The sequence below is a fragment of the Plodia interpunctella genome, chromosome 19 (assembly GCF_027563975.2).
Source record: "Plodia interpunctella isolate USDA-ARS_2022_Savannah chromosome 19, ilPloInte3.2, whole genome shotgun sequence".
In the NCBI taxonomy this organism is placed as follows: Eukaryota; Metazoa; Arthropoda; class Insecta; order Lepidoptera; family Pyralidae; genus Plodia; species Plodia interpunctella.
In genome coordinates this window covers 4942613-4966581 of record NC_071312.1, presented here as the reverse complement: position 1 = coordinate 4966581, position 23969 = coordinate 4942613, and the positions used below count along the sequence as shown (strand labels likewise).

Sequence of the window (23969 nt, the reverse complement as noted above, 5' to 3'; positions counted from 1 at the left end):
TATCCCGAAATTCCCACGGGAGCGAAGCCCCGGGGAACAACTAGTGCCGTACATATCTACTTTATCACATATCATATCGAGATAATTCAAGCGTGGTATTGGCACATACTATAATATCCGTTACCAGGAGAGTGGAGCGCGACTAACTATGTATTCAAAGCTGGATTCATTCTATTGGCTTGATATTGCTATGATGATATATTATAGTAATATATCATCATAGCATAATATATCATTATAGTCCTCCAGGACTAGGTAGTTATTATCTAGTTAAGGAAGGTTCCAGCCTGTCATGTTTGCTCAGCAGTGAAACCTGTGGATTAAATCATGTTATTACTAGCGTTTGCCTGTGTTTGCGCTCACATGGAAATCCCATGAGTAGATTCTTTATCCAGAATTTTTCAGGTAATGGTATACTATGTTCTCGTCTGTGCTTTATTTATGCGAAATTTCAAGACGATTGGTTGTGTAGACAAAATGTGAAAAGGTAACTAACTCATTTTCGATTCTATTAAAGCTAGAATAGGTAAAATAAACGTACCCAAATTACTTTCTACGAGTGGCTGTAATAATTTGTCGGAGTCCTTACCTGTAAACAATAGAAAAAATAATAAGTAGGTAATCTAATTGTAAGGTAAATAAAATGACATAAACTTGAATGTTCGTTACTTGATTTAAAAATTCAGGATATTTAAAGGTTGCCTGGAAAAATGTTAATTTTCGTGATAGCCGCGTTCCAATATTTTCCATTTCTATGTACCATACAAATTTGTTATAAAATGTAATTATTTTTGAGGTTTTTTATGAAATTGAGCAGGTTTAAAAAAACAATACTATTTGTCATGTATGATGTATATGTTTTTGTATAAAGTATTTCTAATACTACAAGCAAATAATCACCATTAGACCCACGCCATCTCACAGCAAACTCGAAACAAGGCAGTAATTGCGCACCTTAACCCTCAAATAAAGGCCATAGACAATTTTTGTGGTCGAAAACATCTCGTGTCATTTACAATAATTATTTAATTCGTCCACAATTGCCGAATGTCCGACTTCCTACCATAAATTGTTTGTTTTCTGGGAACAATGAGTAAGACTCGATGGACAAAGACCTCTTCGGATCCACGCTTGTGTCAAAATTGCAATCGTCTCGAATAAGAATGTATCAATTTACACGTGTTTTGTAACTAAAATTTATCTTTAGATTCATTTCCATGCTGTTCAATACGATGATTACTTTGAAAATTTCTGTAGGTTGTATTTTTTCCCCCTAATATTTAGCTATTCCAATTAAGTAACATTATATTCGGTACTTTGAATTTTTAGACATGATAAAACAACATTTTATCCAAGAGCCTTCATTGCAATGGACGCAATCCAAAATTGATGTGCATACTACGTTGTGCCTAAAGCGTGTAATATATGTCCTACAAATTTAATCTTATAGCCTTAAAATGTTCTAAAAGTAGCCATAAGTAGGTACATATTGTACTTTTACAAATTGTATTTTGTGCAATAAAAAAATAAATAAACGACATATACCAGCGACCTGCGACTTTCATTTCACACGTGCCCAGCCGTAGAAAAAAAAAACAAAATCTCATTTGTCGTGTTTACACAGTACGACAATAACCTGCGCTCAAGTTTGATGGACGTGACAGATACACATACAGGCAGGTACCACAGTGACTACCTACTGGGGCTAAGTGCATTGAGATAACTCTTCATGGAGATGACGATTACGGAAGAAAGTCAATTCGTGCGATTTATATCAGTTTATATCAAACAACTTGTGAATCGCAAAATAAGAAAATCACAGACAATGAGATGAGATTAAATTATAATATAACAATCAACTGAAATAAGATTGTCAAAAGCTGAGCTCAAGGAACAACGCCGGATAAGTCTGTTCGAGTTTTCAAATGTAAATTCGACCGTACCTATATCAAGTTACTCTGCTAATATTTTTAGGTCACAGTAATAGAGGCAAATTTGCAATGAGTTTTGAATGTCATGTCGACTGTACCTACAGAACAATAATTCAAGATAGTAAATAAAAATTAGAACAAATTCTTTACAATTAAGCTTCTTTGTACCACAGATTATATAATACTTCCTACTTTATTTCTCCATTTTTAATTTATTTTTAATTAATTGCAATATATTTCATTACAACCACATAATTGCATGCATATTGGTTGAAAATGCAATTGAATGTACGCAAATATCATCTTTTATTGAATTTGTATATAAAATAGTAACAGTATTAGTAATGTTTATGGATATCAATTAATCACAGGTATGGAAAGCGCTGATTGCCAGATAAAATTTGTATTATCGTTCATCACACTCTAAGATAGGGTTGCCAAATATTTAGATATATTTTTAGATCCAATACCCATATCCATCCAATAACCATAATTATATATGAATATAGTATTTTTATTATATATTATAATATTACGTTTATCTATATTTAAAAATTCATACTATACGTTTAAGATAGGTAAACATGTAATATAGTAGGACACTATATATGTCGCATGCCGCTCCCACCTGGCCCTGGCAGAAGGGACAAGCCTACAAAATGCTGGCTTGATGTCGTCAGGCATGATATGCGTGCCAATAATGGTCTGACAACTAGGGATGCCGACGGCCGTGCGTAGTGGAGACGAAAAAGTAGGAAAGTGGACACTGGGCTCCGACTTGCCGCGCTCAACGGCTGAGAAGAAACCGGGAAAACGCTCAGATGAGGGTGAGAGAGAGAGAGAGAGAAAGAATAAATATAATATGGAGTTGGCAACCTTACTATTGAACTACATTGGTGAAATATATTACTTTTAATGAAAAAAATATTTATAAATAAGTATTGAATACCTACTGAACACACATACACGGAGCCGCCGTAAAGTCGGTTGTGTTTATAATAAACATTAATTTCGAATGTGTGCAAATTCTTTGAATGTAATAATTAATCTTCGCATACATAACAAGTCATACTAACAAATTATACGTTATTATCTACTTATAATATGGACAGAATTTTATTATGTATAACATATTTTTTCTGATCATGATTTAATTGTCAAAACGTACTTTTGTGTTTGAATGAAACACCTAATAATTCTACCTACTTCCTTAAATAAATTTGAAACAACTGTTTAATTAAATTTAATAATGAAGCTTCTGTTTAATTACATTTTATATTGCAATTAGAATGATAGATTTAACGTAGAAAAAGAATTAAGAAGAAATAATGTAATATTTTATCTTTATTTTTTTAGATAATTTCAAAACCTATAAAAACACACAGTACATGTACAGTCGTAATATCAGTATTTTTTATGAATTTTCGCTGAGAGTACTTTCGACCTCTACTTCCTTCTTCAATTGCGCAATGTTCCATCAAATCAATCAGCGTTGCAACAGCCTGACATGTCTATTATTTACTATCCGATCACAGTTTCGACGACCAAGCGGTGAACAATAAAACTAAAAAGATAACAATCAATTTTAGCTATTGTGACAACGGTTAGATAACATCTGGCCATTCGGAATAATTGCTTATGTAGATAATTGAAAACATTCGCGGCAAATTGAAATGTATTGTAAGCAGAAACAGATAAAAAAGAATGTATTCCACTATCTTGAAACGATTATAATGTTCTACAAGATAGTCATCAGCGTGATAACAGTTTGAATAAATATTAATCTGAATATAACAAATTACATTTTTAAGTGAGTGTTGGCCTAACTACTGTGGATGCCGACATCCGTGCGAAGTGGAGACGAAAAAGTAAGAAAGCTGACCCTAGTCTGTGACGCTCAAAGGCTGAGGAAGAAACTGGGAAAACGCTCAGATTAGAGAGAGAGAAAAAGAGAAAGAGCATTTAATGATAGACCATATAAACATCAACATTTTCGTAAAAATAGATTCGCTTCTATTGCAGTCAAAACCGCCTTCAAAGACTTTATTAATTCGGGAATCAATAAAATCTTTGAATGGTTTTTAGTAAAGGGATCAATGAACTACCTGTGAGATAGCAAAAGTGAATATATCTATGCACTTTTGCCATCTCATAGGTAGTTCATAATGGTTCTTACTTTGATTAAATAAATATATTATATTAAAAAATATTCGACTTTTTGTTCCTCCTATACCAAACGCCAATTTCATATGTAAGGACCTAATATTTAAAGCTAAGGAGTAAAGTGGACAATAAAACGATGCAAATTTTTGTATGTAATGTTAAGTACCTACATAATGTGTGACAATAAAACATCATATTAAGAAATATATTCGCAGTTCAGGATCATTTAACATCCATGGCCTCATTGTCTTCGAAGACCTAAATCTAACTCAGAACAATGCTTAATTAGCTTTTTAGCTCTATAATTACTAGTCTAGACTGCAGAGCATCTATCCATGATAATAAACTACCACTTACACAAGTACAGTCAGCTACCTGTCAAGTTATCCAGCATGGATCTCTATGTGGCGGTAACAGCAGATAATTTTCGATTGAGTTGCTTGATGTTCAGTCGACTGTCCTAAACACGGTGTAAAAGTGGGTAAACTACAGCAATTTAAATTCACTCCGTTTCAATGTTTGCTTGAATACTTAACTAACAATTTAACGACGAATCAAGATAAAAAAGCTTGTAACAGCCGCACTGTCTGTGTGTTTGTTACATTTCGTTCACAATGGCTCATTAAGCTGAAAAGGTTTTCGTCTTCGTCAGTTATAACTATAGAAAGAAAATATGTTACGACTTCATAGAAGTCGTGTTGACATAGAATTTTAAACCTTAATAACTTAGATATTTTAGGGGAATGTTATATTCATTTTTATGAAAATCGACAGAAAAATATGCCTGATCAATTTTAAACCAGTTAACATGTGGTCTTGGACTAAACATTTTCGATTGCGATGCGCTGTAAATACAGAAATTGTGTTAAAAACTTTAGAAAATGTAGAAAATGTTTGAACTTTCAATACGTGAGGGGCTTCCAAAACAAAACACTAGAAATTAATTAAAAACACATTCTGTTAATTGAAGACGCTGTCAAAATATTCCCATTAAGAGTGGCGAAGCAGTCAACTGTGTGTCAGTTTGCCCTGTATTGACCTTTATGTACTTGTAATTAAGGCGAATTTGCCTTGGAAATACCTTGGAAAGTCGGATGTGCTGTTATCGGGCCAAGCTCTACTTGTTCTGTGTAATAACTAGTTATGGGTCCAGGTTTTTGTTCTAAGCTAATGCATCTGCATATTACCACTATTACAGTCGCTAAGCACAGAAAATGTATTCACTGGGATATATAAATGTATTGCAGGTATTGGAAATTTTATAGGAATGGCTTCATCGAAATGTACATTACTGCATAATAAAATAATAAATGTTTATTTATTTCCTTAAACCGATGTAAAATATAATTATAAAACTAGTTCTAAAAATACTCAGCAGGTACTCAAAAGATCTCATTTACGTCTTAATAGGTCCTTCTTCCATTAATATTTCTAGCTTTCTCACTGGCACAAAGTAACCGTTTGTATTATAACGTGTGAAGTTCAGTAGGTAATATCTTAGACTTTAATGAATCGACATATTTTTTAATTATAATATAATGCAAAGATGTCTTTCAACCATCGAAACCTTTTTCGTAAAAGTAATGAAAATAAAATGTATGCAGGCAAAGTTGAATGTAGTTTATATGTATAACAGCTTAATCTGCCAGATTGAGCTGTTACATTATTAATCTGCCAGAATCGCTTTACCGTTACTCTTAAAAATGTTAAATCACACTTTAAGCTTATATATGTGTATATGTATGTGTATGTTATGTTCAGAAGATTGTGAACGTTGTATCGCACTTTATAATATTTAAAATTGACAGAAAGGGACAAAACATACTTGACGTATACTTTATGAATAACTTACTCCGCCCCGAGGCTTCGCTCCCGTGGGAATTTACTTTTTATCCCGTGGGGATAAAAAGTACCCTGTATTATTCCAGGTTATATTCTACTCGTGTACCAAATTTAATAATTTATTATCCGGCTAGTAGAATTTGCGTGAAAGAGTAACAAACATACAATCATCCCTATAAACTTAACGTCTTATCAAAAACTTTTTTTTTATAGAAAGAAAGAGCAAAGCTTTTCGGCAAGTTGGTCTATCGTGGCTCAAATTCTAGTTTCGAATCGAATGCTTGACTAAATATGAGTATTTTTTAATCGCATACGAATTTGAAAGTTAATCATAGTACTAGTAAAGTAAGGAATGATAGATTCATAGAAATTGAGATTGTATATGTTTAGGGAAATGATTCAATTTCAACGTTTGCAAATTAAGGGTGCGTTGCACAGTCAACTTTGACGTTAACTTTAACGTGAGCAGAAAAACGCAAAGTACGCCATTTTACCTAAACGTCAGCTGCGCGCCGGTTAAAATCAACATCAAATTTGCAGGTGCAATGCAACTAGTCGAGAGTGGCGTGTTCGGTTGTTGCAAATCACAATAAAATTTTGCCACTCTATTGTAAGAACAATAGAAGACCAATTTTGAAATTAGATATGTACATAAACAAACAATTAGTCAAACAGCCTTCGATACTGCACGCCCAGGAATGCCTATTGACATTCCATATTTAACCTGTAGCCAATAGATTCCATCCATTCCAACCACAGACAATTTGTGCGCGTGCGGCCGTCTAACGGGTACGCGATAATCGCCGCGATAAAAAAACTGCGCAAGCGCATAACGGATCGTGATGCGCTTCGCCCGTCATTGCGATCGTGGATCGCGGACAGGGTTCAAACAAATACTTTAAGAAATAATTATACTAATTATATTTTAATAAAATTCTACTCGTGAGTTTGTAGACCAATGTAATTCATATAATATTACTAATTAGATTTTTAAATCAGCACTTACTTCCATTTAAAAAACTATTAAAAGAATTTCTACTCAGTCTATCTTTATTATATAGAATTTCTACTCAGAATATATATATCATTTAGTAAGTAAAATTGAGAAGACTAATCGCAAATAAAAATAAATAACTTCATTAACAATGTCACGACAACAAATCTGTCTCATTTCTACCACAGAAAAGACCATAAATAGAAACTAATAAGTAGAAAGTGGAGATAGTGACCTTTTCGTATGTAATTATCAAATTTCATAGAGCAGCAATAAAATACCATAAATCATCTTTTTATAAATATTTTCAGCGCAGCGGCAACCCTACGGGCGTCGACGCCGCGAGAAAACAAACCGCTCATTTTGTTCATGTTTCACGTCGGCTGCCTGAAATATTGCTTTCATATTAATTACTGTAACAATACTATACTTATAATCGTTTCAGTCTAGAAGATGTATATAATGCGGTTGCATTATCCTATCTATAACCTATCTTTAAAAGGTACTATCGTCATACAACTTAGTATGACGATATTTATTTTGATAAACGGTAAATTACATTCTTCATCAACAAAAAAGGAGGTTCTTTTTTATTTACTTTCACACTATGTCACTTTAACACTTTTACGATTACGCGAAGACGGTTGGGCCGATTTGAAAAAAATTTTTTATTTTTATTTTTTACTTTATTTTGCACTGTATAGACGTATCTGAACGACGAATTACTCGCATATGCAAGACATTTTTAATTTTAACCAGCGGCACATCGCACCTGCGCCCGAATAAAACCATAATAACTTCTACAATTAAACCTTCCTTAGATTCCTTACTTTCCATCTCATCACAATATCTATTTGATGAAAACCACACAAAAATCCCTCTGGTGGTTTATGAAAGTCGCATTTATACGGACAGACGCTACAGAGTGATTTCTTTTAATAATATCTAAGATATTACCAATGCCAGCTGTCTACTGTCAGGTTAGTAGCTCGTAACTTTTGAACTAGACCATTAAATTAGATAGTCTTGGCATGTTAATAAGCACATTGTTTAAATGGTCATTTCAAGCTAAGTAGAGTATCCATTGACTATTAATTAACAAAACATGCAATCAATAATGATACAGAGATGGATAATCATAGATATCGATCGAAAGATAGAAACGGCTAGATCACGCGAATGACAACTACATGGCTTATTGTGTAGGGTTGTCGACTTCACTATTTAATGGTAGTAATATTTTAGGTGAAGGTATAATGTTTAGTTTATCTTAAAGTTTGACTGGTATAGAATGATATTAGCATTATAAGTCAGCTTTTAAAAATCGAGTATTTCCCTCTTCAATTCAGTCAGAACTAATTTTATTCGCGTTTCATTTACTACTACTACTACTTATTTGGCGCATTCCAGATTTACTAATAGTATTGCCACGAAAACTTTCTCTGCCCATACACCATCTGAACCACAAAGGGTCTTCTTTATGCTTTGGACGTTACATCTCGAATGCCACGGCTGTTAGTGAAACCGCAGGGCCCAATTCTCACGCAATCCAAATTCACTTCACTTCACTTCAATTTTCTCCAATTTTTTCGATGGTTTTAAGCAAATGTTCAAACGAAAAAGTTCATTTGATCGATGTGTTAGCTCGAACTTTTTGACGGTGATTTTTTTATAAATGCAGAAATAGTGGACCTTCAGAAAAAAATTGAGAAAACTGATTTCGATTGCGTGAGAATCGGGCCCCTGGGCCGAGCCGCTAAATCATTTGTCTGCAGTCAATTTGCTATGCTTCGCCAGTCATCCGCTGTTTCTCCAATACGCTTCAGAATTTATCAATTATTTACATTGTGAACACGGCATTTATTTATCATCTATCTCTGTCTTACGCTCTAATTACCACTGATTTCTTCATGACTAATTTTCTTTTTAAGTTTCATTACAACTTTTTACCAGTCTAGCCTTATTGGAAAGACGAGGTCTATGGTAGGCGCAATTGTTAATTTTTTGTTCATATATCTCAAAATCGACAACACAAAATTGTAAAATTTCCATTAATATCCAGAAATAGAACTCTTTATGTAATTGGTTAAACAATAAAAGTACTTATCACCTTTTGACCATCCACTAGAATCAAAGCTTATAATTATAGAAATCCGCAAAACAAACATTAGGTACTTACATACATACAATATTATAATTGTTTTTGTCATTACGTGACTAATTTACAATTTTATACAGAGAGAAATACTCCTAGTCAGGCCTCTAGACATAACGACTTTATCATAGCATGATTTTCCACGGTTATTGCGGTTTAAAAATGCGTACCTAACCGATATTCACAAAGGCGAGGTCGTGTTTTGCGTGCCTTCGCAAATTCATGCGCTCAGCAGTAACCGGGCATGGCAATATTCTGATTCCGTGACATTTCGCCGAGTCGTAAGTGTCATGGCGTGACGTACAACATAGCTACTGTATCCATTGGCAGAAGACGTGAAGACAATAAGTAGCACATAGAAAGGCGGTTTCATTCCATCTACTAATGTTCATTCAACAACTATTCCGTTAGTATAAAAACATAAAAAGTGGTTTTACTTTCGTTTTCATTGGTATTATTCATATTTAGAATTATATATGGGTTGTTAAATATACAGCTATACGAATTCTTTTGACTTTTTTTGTTATATTTCTATTTATTTAAGTAATGGTACTTATATGAACAAGTCTAGAAAATTTTACGTAAACTTCAACATTTATCTGAAATGTTATAAATAAAAATTCACACATCGAAACTTAAAAATTCAAGTCAATTGTTTCAAATCATTGAATCGCCATATAACATAGTATCTCTAGTGAAATTCCGAACTCTGTGGTCGGGCCTAATGTTAAAACCACAAAATGAGGAAACCGTAAAAATATGAAAAATACAGTAATAAAAATGAATAAAAGAAAAATACAGTAAATGTCCGCGGATGTCTAATGGAGAATTACTTAATTATTCATGTACTGGTGTAATTGAGCAAGAACCATGTACAGAACGGACCCGGCGTCTCAGAATCGATGTTGTTACTTTTTATCGACGCTTCGATTATCGGTTTGCAGTCAATCGATTGTTTTTGCCGCGATTATCTGCCACTCTAAACACATACATCAAGTTGTTGGCGTTAAAAAAGTGTGTATCGCTCTAACGCAACTAATAACGCATAAGAATGTACGAACAGGATTTTGTCTCGATGCAGGTCTCTGTGGTGTCACTCGGACATAATTTCAATTACATTTTCCAGATAAAAAGTGTATGGAATTCACGTTGTAAATTTTCAGTCGTGCCTTACATAAGTATTTAGATATATAAAAGAAAATGTAAATTAATCCAATGCAACATTTAAAAACCTTTTTTAAATCATAATAAATTTATATTTATATATTTAAATCTAAGTAGGTATATAAATCGTAACTTGAAGTCGTAACATAAAAAGGGGGTAATTGTAATGCGAAATGTGCCAAATATTTTGACCTCAAGTGAAGATTTTTCTAAACAAATCACAAATCTTTTTGTCAAGTGGCACCACAAATGTTTTGTGTGTTCACTTAACACTTAATGACGTTCGAACAACGCCTAGTGTGAAAGTTGTTGACGTCTGAACAATTAGACAGACAAAAAGCTAAGCTTGTAAGTAAAGCCGCGAAGCTAAAACACTCATTTGAAATAATTGCAGCTACAATATGTTCAAAAAATTACAGTAACAGTGACATTAAACAAAAACTGGTCATTCATCTTACTTTTTTTTTAAGTTTTTTTTTCATTAGCATTTCCTAGTCGTCATTCAACTAAATATATTAAACCAGTAACTGTTTGTAGTACTCTGGCGACATATTTTTTAATTATTGTGGGAAAGCCTGCCAGACTTATGTTAATAAATTCATTTTCAGCATGGTCATCATTATTTATGGTAATTATTTATCTACTTAATTAAGTGATGATTACCGTCTAAAACACACAAAATATATTTTATCTATAACACATATGCAGTCTACATAAGCGTTTATTTTGTGTGATTACCTCAATAAAGGGCCAAATGTATATGTTATATAAGTGTATGTCATATATATGTCATACGTTAGGGAAATATTCAAATCAGCTCTTAATAGGTATATTTATGATGCCAACAGCCATACAACATTATACAATTTTACTTTAAAAGATAGAAAGATATATTTAAATAAATAAAAATAAAGCTTTACAGCTTTAACGGAAAAAATGGAGAGAATGGCCTTAGCCCAGTAGTGGGACATCTCTAAATAAAAAAATACAAGGATCGCGTAAGAAATGGGGTGACTATTTTGCTTTTAGGAACCTATATTATGTATATCCGGAAATCAAACCTATATTGGTTATGTATTTATATTTGTAACTAAATTTAAAATGTAACCTGTATGAGTTTAGAAACCTCAAAATGAAGAAAATACATAATTACGCTTAGAATTCAATCCGCCTTTGTACATTATGTACGTAAAAATACAAAATGCATTGAACAATACAAAAAACAGCCCCGGTAGTATTTAGCAGGAAAAGAAAAGAAACAGTGTGTAAAATAAAACTGAATGTTTACTTTACGGCCGCCCGCGTAAGCGCATCTAAGACAAAGAAAGGTTGTTTATTTGAAAAATCGGTAACTTCCCCTATGCACTGTTCTTCCGTTGCACAGAAATGTTGCACTTGCACTTACATTTTTTTGTAACATCCGGTCAGTTAAAAAAATTACCTTACAGTCTGTCTATAAAAACAGAGAATAATATGGGCGCTGTGCTGCTTGGCAGGCAACACTGGGTATTTATCGACCAATCATGACCATTCTATTTGGTATTGCAATAGCAAAAAAATCAATTTTCTACGAGTATACTTGTTTAGATAGTTATTAATAAGATTATATGTCGAAATATGTACTTATTTTTACAGTCCTAAAATCTTTCTCTAATCAACCTCGACCCGACAACTTAAGCTTAGCTAGTCCAAGGTCGCCACCCCGTCAAATAGGGCGCCAGGACGAGGCAAAGGCGTTGGTGTGCGTCTGTCTGTCCGTCCGGCCGGAGTAATCATACACTTCCTATGGATATGCTAATGGGGTGAGTGGCACGCGACCACCCCAGTCTACCCCGACGGCAACGGAGCCAGAACCTCGTTTTAATTTTAGATTACGAAAGTCTGAATTATTCGGCCTAGGATGTCAATCTCGACCTACTTCGAAATTTGGAGGAAAAATTAACTTAGGTACTTTTTCGGTCTTTTTTTCGGAAAATGTCAAATCGTAATAGGAAATAATGGAAAAATGCGTTTTAATACCATGCATCCAGGAATTTCCGGTCACATAGTCATAGACCTTGAAATGCTCTCTATCCGAATGGTTGTGAAATAACTAAAATCATCAGAATTAACAAACAACCGCATCCCACATATAATAAATTGGCGGAGTGGTATTTAGAAAGCGCTTCAATGACAAATGGTGGGCTATTTTAAAAAAAAAGAAGTAATATAAACAGCTACCGTCACTGTTAAAATAAATATACCTTTCTATATATGAACATTGTGAAAGAATGCAAACAAATCATATCCTAAAATATCGTAAAATATTATGAAAACATACACTTTTTACTTAATAATTAATAAACATAACAGAAAGTTCGAAAATTGACGAACAGAAAAACGAAATAAGCAGTAATAAATTATAACAAAACCAATGTATACAGATCCGGATTAAACTCGACATTTTTATGATGGAGAAAATAAATTTCCGACGGAAAATAAATAAATATTCATACAAATTAAACTTTGACGTGACAGCGACTCATACATCCGTTTTTTAATTAATTTATGTCAATTTAATCTTTATCTGTCAATCCTGTCACTTAATGGACTAGTTTTTTGCAATTTAAATGATGATAAGCCACAGAAAGCGGCGCTAGTGAACGTAATTACCATATTTTAAATTGACATTTATTCATTTTGTAGTAAACATGAATTTGCACAGTTTCGGAAGTAAAATAAATTTTAATTGTTATTAAAATTACTACAGAATCCATGCTACACTTTAAATAGTTTTTTGCTATGGCATATTCACTAAAATATTTATAACTTAACTTTAAATTTGAATAACTTGCTTATTATATTTTTAGATAAAATATTTTTAGAATTGCTTGTTATAAGATATATTAAGATTAAAAGTTTTAGTTTTACACTTTGTTTCAAAATCACAAATTCTTTTACTATATAAAAACTCATATTCTTAGACTATCTCAATTTGATTTGGAACACATTAAGTACATTACAGAACGCTGTGGAGCCCCCTAAATATTAGTTTTGCATTTTACAGTTGCGTGATTTTAGTGCGTTTAGTTCTATATCGCTAATTCGCATGCCGTTTCAGACTTACGGCCATTTTGGGAACCAACTGATGTGTGGCATATTTGGAAATTTATCTTGTAATGTTACAGCTGCAAATATCAACTCTTGCTAATTTATACAAAGGCAAATATCGTGACCATTCGGGATTCTAAATTGCACGCTATGGAAATTGCGAAAAACATTACATGAAGCATTTTGTTCATTATTTGGATTCTTAGCGGTAAGAATTATCTGATTTTATAACTAAACATTTTCAAAAGCTTTTCATAGAATATCAATCTGAATTTTTAGATTATTAACTTAATAATCAGAATATGATAAAATAAGAGTTAAGATTTACAAAAGAGAAAATATGAAGACTATTTCTTAAAGTGAAAGTAGATCATTCTGGAAGCTTCAAGAATCCCTTCAGCACTAAAAGCTCAGCGCCGAAAGCTCCGCGTGACTTTCCGCATTATCGATGTAGAGTGGTAGAGTTCAACGCTCTAAGAAGTTTTTAGGTTGTCGGATCTTGGCAAAGGAAAACAGTACCTTAATAAGGTCACAAAAGGATTTCGTCAATTCCAAAATTTGAGATATTTCTAGCCGACATAATATTATTACATTTGGCAAAAAATGCTGACTGAAAATGATATAGGAAAATAGTGAATCTTTATGAATTAAAAAAGCTCTCATCATGACACAGATGTAACCATAGTTATCATTGATAGTTATCATGATTTTTATTCTCTCTTATTACATATTTATATCTCTTATATACATTAAGTATAGCAGATAGAGACTATAATGATTTTATTTGAATATTTACTTTTATACGGTGCTTTTATTATGTATGGATTTTTTTAAAATGTTATTATAGTTTAATATTACTTATTCCGCTTTTAAAAATAAAGGACTTAAAAACTCGTAAACCAAAGAGATCTAAAATCTTGCCGCAACCCTTGACCTTTCCCAAAACAAAGGGACGAGAGATCCTGAAACCGCAGCATCCGCGCTGAATCACGCGCTCACCTGTTTTTCCCGTGGCCGATTTTGTACAGCTCGACATGCTTGAACTGGGCGTAGGTGGCCATTGCTGGATTCTTTCAAACACGAAGACAATAACACTCGAGAGATGAACACTGCGCGATCGGCACGCTTCGAAGTAGAGCGGTGTGAACGCGACTACGGCTGTCAGCTGACTGAGCGCGCGCGAGCCGGTACCCTGGCTTAAGTCGATGGTGCCACCCTCCGCCCGCGCAGAACCACAGCGCATGCGCCACTGCTTCCGCTCTCAACTTTTTTCAGCACCTGGCTGCTCCGTGACATATGCCGGTCCATGTGGCCAGTGTCAACAGTTGCGCAGAACAGGTTCCCCGGTTCGAATCAGCTGACCAGCAAAACCAGTCAGTTCTATATCCCATCTGCCCGGTTTCATTCTTAACCACAAATTGTCTAAGTCCAGGCTCCGCTTTCCTACTTTATTTTCTCCACTTCGCACAATCTTTTGTATCCTTAATGCAGTTGGGCAATTGGCAGCTCATGACTGACGACATTCAAAGCAGTACTTTTCGAGATTTCTGCCAAGAACATTCATTTTTATCTAACGGCATCCAAATGACAAATTCCTTTGCCGTCCTTCCGATCGGATAATACAAAGTTATATTATCGACATTACTGAAACCATTAAACCCGTGGGAGGAACGCGATATGTCGTGATAAAAGCGAATCTCAGAATTACGATGTTACCGGAGAAGCAAGACAGTGAACTTAGGCTTGTACCTGTCGTAATCGATTTTATAGTAAGTAATATAGATGATAATAATGGCTAGCCCTAAGCTGATAATTACGGCAAAGTTAAAGCCGCCAAGTGCAAGCAAACGGTTATTAAAGCAACACGACACTTTCACATTATTTATATTATCACAGTCGTTTATAAAATTCAAAATTCCCCTTCTGTGCCTATTCAATTAGCTATATATATAATAAATATCAATATATAAGTAGGAGTAAAACGAAAGAAGCGTCTGTACTAACAATTCAATTTTAGAACATAAATAGCAAAGTGAAAAGAGACTAACAACATTCAGTGAACATGAAACAGTTATTAAACAAAATGTTGATCTAAAATACAATACACGTTTTCCTATAATAAATTCCTAAACGTCCACTTAAATAGCAATTCTAAACCGTCTAAAGTCGACTGACCATCCATCTCACAGGCGGCAAACGTCAAACAATCCAGGGCTTCCCTGTTTCAACACCGGCCTATTACAACACACCATCCATTACTACAACAAAATAACCACGCGATTGTCACCCTTACAACTAAGAGCAGAAAGATCAGTATTTATTTCAATGCAGTATTTATTTAATTTTGGTTAGATCCAGTCCTATATTATTGGTGACTGGCTCATAGTAGAGAAGTCCTAACAAATAACTGAAAACTGTGAACCTTTACTTTCGCGGAACTGTTGGTTAACTTAACGATAATATTATAGCCTCAAGTTAATTTCTTCCGTGTCTTTTGATAGAATCTGGGATTTATAATTGAATACGTCTATTTGAAAATATCAACGAGGAAGGAAATTTGATTTAGTCTTCTTGGTGTAGTCGTCATCTGATTAGTAATCAGGACAACAAAGAGTTTCAAGCCTATAATGAATTTTCTCAATCCGTATTCAAAGATGCCTAAGATGTAGTGTAATGTCTAGTAGTATATTATTCGTAAAGCTAGTTTTACATTGATAGTCGGTGTACTGGCCATTAAAGATATTAATTAGTCCACTAAAGGCTCTGCGCAGACGCACAGGTGGGCGTTGCGGGCTCAGAATAAGTAATACATAGTATTTAGTAGCGAGCTTATCTCTCGTATAGCAACTGCAGCTTGTAGACCAGAGATGGGTTAGCGCCCAGGCGTAAACTTGCCATAAAGGGTTTTGCCTAGGAATAAAACATCTGTTACGCACTCATTTGAAAGCCGGAACGGCATAACTTACGGTAGAAGCAGTTAAACGTTTTGATGTTATTGTTATTTTAGAGAATAAGGAATGAGTATTTTAATACCTATCTCCTAATATACTTATATAAAATGACATATAAATTCAAGAGATATTTATCTGTTTATCTTTTTTTTAAACAGAATTTGAATGCAACTGCTATTTTTTACTACTATTACTGCTATTTTAGCAATATGTTTGGACTGGTTAAAATGGAAATGTTTACAAATACTCTAAACTACTAAAATAAATAACTTATATTACGTCTAATTAACTGTCATCGAAGTCTTAATTTGATACACAACAAACAAGTGTTACAAAAGCATCTTAATCAAAATAATCTCACCAATTAATCAACAATTTCGAGTGTATTGTACCAATAACGCCAATGATTACATGACAGACTGGTAGCTTATCAGATGTCAAATCGAAATTAAATGATTGGTTATAGTGCAGCAATTACATTGATGGGAGTGAACGGATGCTCAAGCGCAATGCATCAACTGGTCCAACATAAAATATCTAATAGGTAGGAAGTAAATGGTATTTTTGATCCAGACAATGACAGATGGTGCAAATTCATTCGAAAATTATATCTGGTGTGATCATAGTCATCATCTCGGTTACAAGAAGTCCACTGCTGAATGTAGCCTCTTTCGAAGACGTCTAAATAGATACACTGATTGAAAGCAGCTAGTGTTTAGCGTCTTTCTGTAGCTAATGAGGATCAGACGATGTGTGTATAAAATTATGCAATTTGACCAACCTAAGTTTTGGATTGATTTGTTGCAATGCTGCAATAACTTGTAGAACATGATATAGCAGCAAAGCGAATAAGAATAATGTTATGCAAAAGTTGACTAGATGTTTATTATACCAATTTTCAATTTTTATATTCAGCTGTTCTGGGTCTGCATTGAAATCCCGATAAGTCGGGTTCCAAAACAAAGATATAAAATATGAACTTCTTAATCGTGCGTGCGAAACTAGCCATTTTCAATTTTTCCTCCGTTTTCTTATTGTATTTTGTCAGATCGAATAAAATAAATCCTTACTTTCATAAAAAGTATTCAAGGCATTAATTCGTTCAACGTGACAAAAACTAATTACAATAAATAACTAATTATTTGTAAATAATCAAACCTTAGTAAGTACCTCTAAATATTTAGCCTATAATTCTAGTCATTTCCCACGCCGCTGTTGGCCCACCGCGTACGGTTCGACGCTATCATCGGCGCGTGCGCACGACAACTAATCTCCCTACCACTGTTGATGACAACCTGTCCATTTACAGACCATTAAGCTACACTTAACTCACGAAAGTTAAAAACTTGCGGTTTTTAAACATTTTCTAGTGTAGAACAAAAGATAAAAGGCTTTTTACGATCGGTAGATAGGAGAAATGGCTGGAGTATGCAACTAATGCATCGTAAACCTGACGCCAGATCCACACTGTCGCACGAACTCAAACAAATGACACCGAGAATGCGAGAACATTGCGTTGTATGTATAAGTGGTTTTGTTTACCTCAATAAAAGATCAGCAATGTATAACGTACCCGCCAAAGTTCGGCGAACTCTTTGGCGACAGTGTGGAGCCAGCATAACACAAACATATTGCTAGAAACAAAAAAGCCTCATAGGCTAATACAATAAAAACATATTTAAGCCAAACTTATAATGCTTACCCATGGAAGCCGTTAATCAACATTAAATTATGTTATCGAAAGATAAACTGTACCTAAAAACTGGTAAATTAAAAACTTTATAGTTCACTTTTATATTCGACCATTTTTCAAATTTTGAATTTCTTTCAGCGACTCAATTTGATTATTGTCCCGATTTTGATAAATGCTATTTATTGCCATGGTTTTTCATTTTATATGTGTGCATCACAAATATATAGGAATACCATTGAATTTAAAATTTTGCATGTGAAATTTCACAATTAGCTTAGGTAAACGAAGCTTGTATATCTTTATGAGGAGCATACGTACTCGTACCCATACGCCACGAAAAACAAAACCAGCATTTGAATAGCAGCCTGCAATTCAATCAACAATACCTCGTATCCCAGTCTTTGGGAACTGTCGAGGATTTTTGGAGTTTATTATGTTTGAAGACAGTATAATAGCTGACGTGATTAAAACGAGCAGAGCACGGCTATTCAAATGTCCTATCTCTCGAATCTGACAATAAGCCTCTAATTAGAACTGAGCCATCAACAGAACTGTTAAGTTGACAAGCTTATGTAACTTCCTATGTTTCTAATAGAGTCTATTATGTCTTGTTAGCTAAATTGTAGCTAGGTTTATGAAGCAATGAGGAATCCGTGAGAAACTCTGCAGATCAATTTAACGATTGGTTTGGTCTATTTGGTGCAACATACATGGTGTCCAAGTACATGTCCTTGAATTTATTAAAGAATTATATATTGTGACAGATAGATAGGGTTATCCCTATCTATCTGTCACAATATATAATTTTTATCGTATCTAAATAAACTACTTATCCTTTGATTTTATTATATCTACATATGCATTTCTAGTTTCCGTAAATAATGGCGCTTTCAGTTTGTTTACATAAGACATCGTCATTTGTATGAACATTGTAAACATAATACAAATGACTGTAGATTATAATAATATTCTAAAAATGGGAAAATTTCTATAACTGTGTTGAATTAAGTTGACCTAAGCATGTACATACATCGACCATATTCGTATTTGCAAAAAAACTGTTTTTCAAAAATCAATTAATTATCACGAATTTATTCTAGCAAATTTATTCGACATTCCCGATACGCTTTCTTGGCAAAGACTAAGAGAAATCGATCTGGAGCAAATAAATGAAGCTAATTAAAATTAACTTAGTATGAATGATCGATTTCCATTGACCGCGTGAAAGGTTGTAATCAAAATATTAATCTCACCCACCATAGTAACTACCTACTAGTTCCTTCTGGTTTGTAAGAAAATGCAAAAGCTGTTTTTTTTTACATTAAATTACCTACAATAAAGTATACTTATAGAAGAATTGCAAAGCTCTATTAATATTTACATAGTCATATAAAATATTTCTTTATATTTCATATGACTATGTATATTAGGGTAATTTAGGAATAAAATACTTGCACTTCATTTAAATTTATTTCCCGTATAATTAGTATAGGATTGGGATACCATAACGGACGTTATCAATGCAGGAATTTTTCCGAATTAATATTTTAGGTCACACACAAGACCACAGAATAAGGCAGATATGTATTCTAAATTAGCTTTTATCTCGTTCGAAATACGGGACGGTATTTTCCATATACATAAACTATGTCAACCCTATCCATACGTACACAGATAATAATAATTAAATAAATGGAATAGTAAAACGGGGATGGACTTGCCTACCTCTCTCGTCGTAAACAGAAAGAATTTTCTACTAACTTTCTTTATTCGGAGAGTGGAATTTCACCACAATAAAGATCCTATTCAATTCGCCGAGAAATCCTTGTCGTCTCGAATCGCCACTCAGACCGCAGACCGCGGTAGTTACGCAGATTATCTTTGCGGTAAATATCTAGTAATCACTGACTGCGCTTCTACGAGCCGAGGTGATAACTTGGAAAAAGGTGAAGTGCAATTGTTTTTTCAATTACTACGAAGATAGAGAAGGAAACTCTTAAAGAGATGGAAAATACCATGTCCAATGTAACTTCCTCTTCTTCTTATCTTGCTTTATCCCAACATTTTATTTATTTATTCATTAATTCATAAGCTTAAATCTATCTTTACTGTTATGACATATTTGGTGTCAGCTCTCCAAGTAATTGATTTCAATGTAACTATATATTATTACGATGTATATGTCAGTAGATTGATGTCGTGTGAAAGATCGTAATTAAAATATTCATGTAGTTATCGTAGAAAGACGCAGTGTCACAGTTTACCTCTGTTTTCTTAAAAATTCTTCCGTGAGGAATAAAACTTTTAACATCGTAACTTGTAAGCTAGATGATTATGATTGTTCACAATTACTTAAGAAAAAAACATTGTGACACGGTCAATTTAATGTCTGCTAATTACTTGATTACAGATGTTTGTAACGAGACTGCCTATAATATCGTACAATGTGATAAGAGGTTCCTACTTGCAATCAAATACCTACTTGCGTAGTTTGAATACAATGGCTAATAGCAAAAAAAGCCTAAAGAATAGAAAAATAAGTCTTGAGAAAATCGCAAGAAAAACACACATAAACCATTTAAAATAACATTAGCTGCTTATGAGCCTCGAAAAAATAAGTATGCCTTATGCTTTTTTATAGTTAAAATTACATTACAGAGCTCACTACAAAACGTGATTCTGAAAAATCAGTTCTATACGAAATTTTGAATATTATGTCCCTTCCACTATTCACGTTCGGTTCATTGCGGATTCGCCTCTATTACGGCTCTATAGAGTTCCATGCATGGTAACTTCAAAGTTTAATCCGTGCGTTTAGTGATATTAGGATTAACGTTGGTTCAATCTATAAAAAATACTTGACTATGAATTTTATACAAACTGACTAAGAATTTTATACGAAATTAAATTTGGAGTTTTCCAGCACAATTTGATATAAATGTGCTTAAAAAAAGGAAGTGATTTCAAAATTAAGCATTTTGACCCAGGTGTGTGCAATTGAAAATTTTCCAATGTATAATCTCTAACTGTGTGATGAGAATTTCAATAAACGTTTTAATTGCCCCTTCGACTACTACTGTCACGATGCCTTAGATTAGAATGAGTATTTATGTTTAACTTATAATGAGCATAAATTGTAACGATCGATAATTATCTACGCAATTGCAAGGGCGTAGCGCGAAAATGGAGGCGAGGCGCGTACGCGTGCGCAGTATCGGCTAAGGCGGCCATACACAGGTAAACAATTGGTTATAATTTTTTTTATAATTTGGAGATCCTGTAACTAAATTATAAAATTCATAGATTAAAACCTACTAATATCGTACACATATGTAGTAATCACTAAAGTAAAAAATATAAGAATATTCCTACGTGAAATATAAGTTTCAATATCAACTCCTGCCGCACGAGTTTGTACACCAATCTGATTCATGTATAGTAAGTTTTCACTGGTTTTCATCGACCACCACTTGCTTCCGGTGAAGGAAAAGATTGTAAGGAAACCTGCACATTGGATGACAACTGTCAACCAGTTGTTTAGCTCACTAGTGTGCGCTTACTTGCTTCTAGATGGCGGTCCGTATTCGTATATACTGATAAGACAGACTGTCTAGGATATTTTTATAGAATTATTTATTTATTTATGTACACAACATAACATAAGTACAAAGGTACTACTTATTTCTATAGAAATTTCTTCCAGTAGACCCGCGAAAGAAGAATGGGAAAATAGAGGCATTGACGTGTACAAAAAAGAAAAGATACAATAAACTTATTTTTTTATATTTTAACTCAAAAATTAAAGTCTGAAATTTATAACTAAATTACTAACAGTGATTACAAATTTTCAGTAACAAAATACGGTATAGATCAGTAATGAGTCCTCAAAAATGTTCAAAATATTCACTTATACTACCAAACTTCCGACTACTTGCACTGTATAACTAAGTATAAAATTACATACAACAAAGTCTTAAAAAGGGACCGTTAATACCAAAGAAAATGACCATTAAAACTGCAGTTAAAACGTGTGTAGGCGTCTTTAAGGCTTTCTTTAGAGCGGGTAATTACACGGAGCCATTCTGTGTGCTCTGGTATTACAGAATCACAAGTATGTAATAAGCTGATAGGCTTATAAACAACCGTACGCCTTGCTGCTACCGTCACAGAATAACCATAGTATAACAAGACAGAAGGTTCATTCTTTAAATAAAAGTTATCGCAAGGCACGAGCGTACGTATATGTTATATTTAATTATATATTTATTTGAATAAGGTAGATTCTCTGTCGGTATACGAAATTTAATCTTTTCGCGTGGCACGAACGTTCATATTCCAATAATTCTTCACTTGTGCTCCCGTAAAGTGCTACTAGCATTATAGCTATCAGCGTACTGTTAGCTAAATGATACGTCATAGATAAGTTAGGCTAACGCAGCCCTTTTCCCTGGGTTTCAATTACTCTGTAACATACAGAATGGGATTGTAACGAATGCGTTGACTACGCATGTAGGCTAAAATAAAAATGAAAATATACGCATTATACTATACAATCTTCGGTCTGCACCAGCCTTGGCACCAGTCATTGACTCTCCGCTCGCATATTCCACCGTGTTCATACAAAATATAAGCTAATATGCCTAATACCTAATCTTGAAAGTGATACCTCCCTATTATGGAGCGGAGGCGCGCATGCACACTAATACCAATTCCATTTAAAAGATAACCAAGCTAGTAACTCATAAACGGTGGCTGAAACTAATAACTCAGCTCTCTGGTTGAAAACTTAACACATTTCAGGTTTTGTCCAAATCAACAATTTAAAATCTACTAAACGAATGTCCTACCCGTGTACGAATGAATTTGGTACACGGGTAGGACACAACTTGAAATAACTACCTATTATTTAGGTCAAAGCATATTCCGAAATTAGACTTTCACTTGCACTTTCCAAGTCAATTTTAAATAATGTGTATTTCTCAAGCTACAAAGTCACATTTCAAATGCCGAAAAAAACTCATTTAAAAGGACACACATAGAGGCACAGAGTACTTAAATCCCAAAATTTTAGCGGAAGCGTATATATACGACATGTACATAAGATTGTATGACCTACAATACTATAAAACAGATTACGTAAGCTCAAATAGCATTTAAAACTTAGAGTAACCTAATCTGATTCCATTGTAAATATTCAAGACTCAAAGACTAAACACCATTCAATTATCATAAGAACACTTATAGCAATAACAGATTATGCAACTTTAAATACCGCTCTAATACCAACACCATCTAATTTCACATTCTTAGTAATATCTTTTGTAAGTTACGTGAACCAAATTTTGAGAAAGTTTAACTACGATATTGTTATTCAATACGATAATACAATATTATTGAGTGTTTACAAAAAACATTATGAATAAATTACGAAATTAGTGTTAACATACAGTCAGTCAAGAAAGGGATGAAAGCGTCTCCTGTTGGCCGGCAATACCGGGTGTTTATCAACCAATCTTGATCATTCTATTTATAATTTTATGATTTATGAAAATGTAGTTTGTTTAAAATCAGTTTTATTCACTTTCTTGACAGACAGTAAAACGTAGGTAACTACGAAAAATGACCACCATAAGTATTTTAGATAGCATTTTCGTATCTAAGTAGTAGCGTAATTACTAACCAGTAGCTAGTCATAAGGACGATGCCCGGACAAAAGTTTGTGGGATATAATATTGAAGATTAACTCTTTATTGCATCGTTAACAGAAAATACACAAGTTATAGCATGAACAAAATGAATGCAAAGGCTAGTAGTAACTTACAAGAGTAATATAAAAAATCGTTTTCACTAATAATTATCTAGAAACCGCAATGATCCTTACTAATATTAAGTACATTGTAAAGTAAATTAATCGAATTTGAATAAATTTAATTTGTTGTACCTTATATGGCGTGGTAACAACAGCGAATTTGCAAAGGATGTTGAC

General features: G+C 33.6%; 1 protein-coding gene across 10 annotated transcripts in view; it reads right to left on the bottom strand.

The window, feature by feature from the left end:
* Window positions 1-23969, bottom strand: part of Jupiter (jupiter) — a 130370-nt gene that overhangs the window by 52302 nt on the left and 54099 nt on the right. The window contains exon 1 of one of the 10 annotated variants that reach the window (XM_053759535.2): window positions 14339-14530. The exons of 8 other annotated variants lie outside the window; for them this stretch is intronic. In XM_053759535.2, the coding sequence (XP_053615510.1) occupies window positions 14339-14400 (62 nt within the window). In that variant the 5' untranslated portion in view covers window positions 14401-14530. Of the gene's footprint in view, window positions 1-14338; window positions 14531-23969 lie in introns of those variants that run through there. One more of the 10 variants, XM_053759540.2, reaches the window with a different exon arrangement.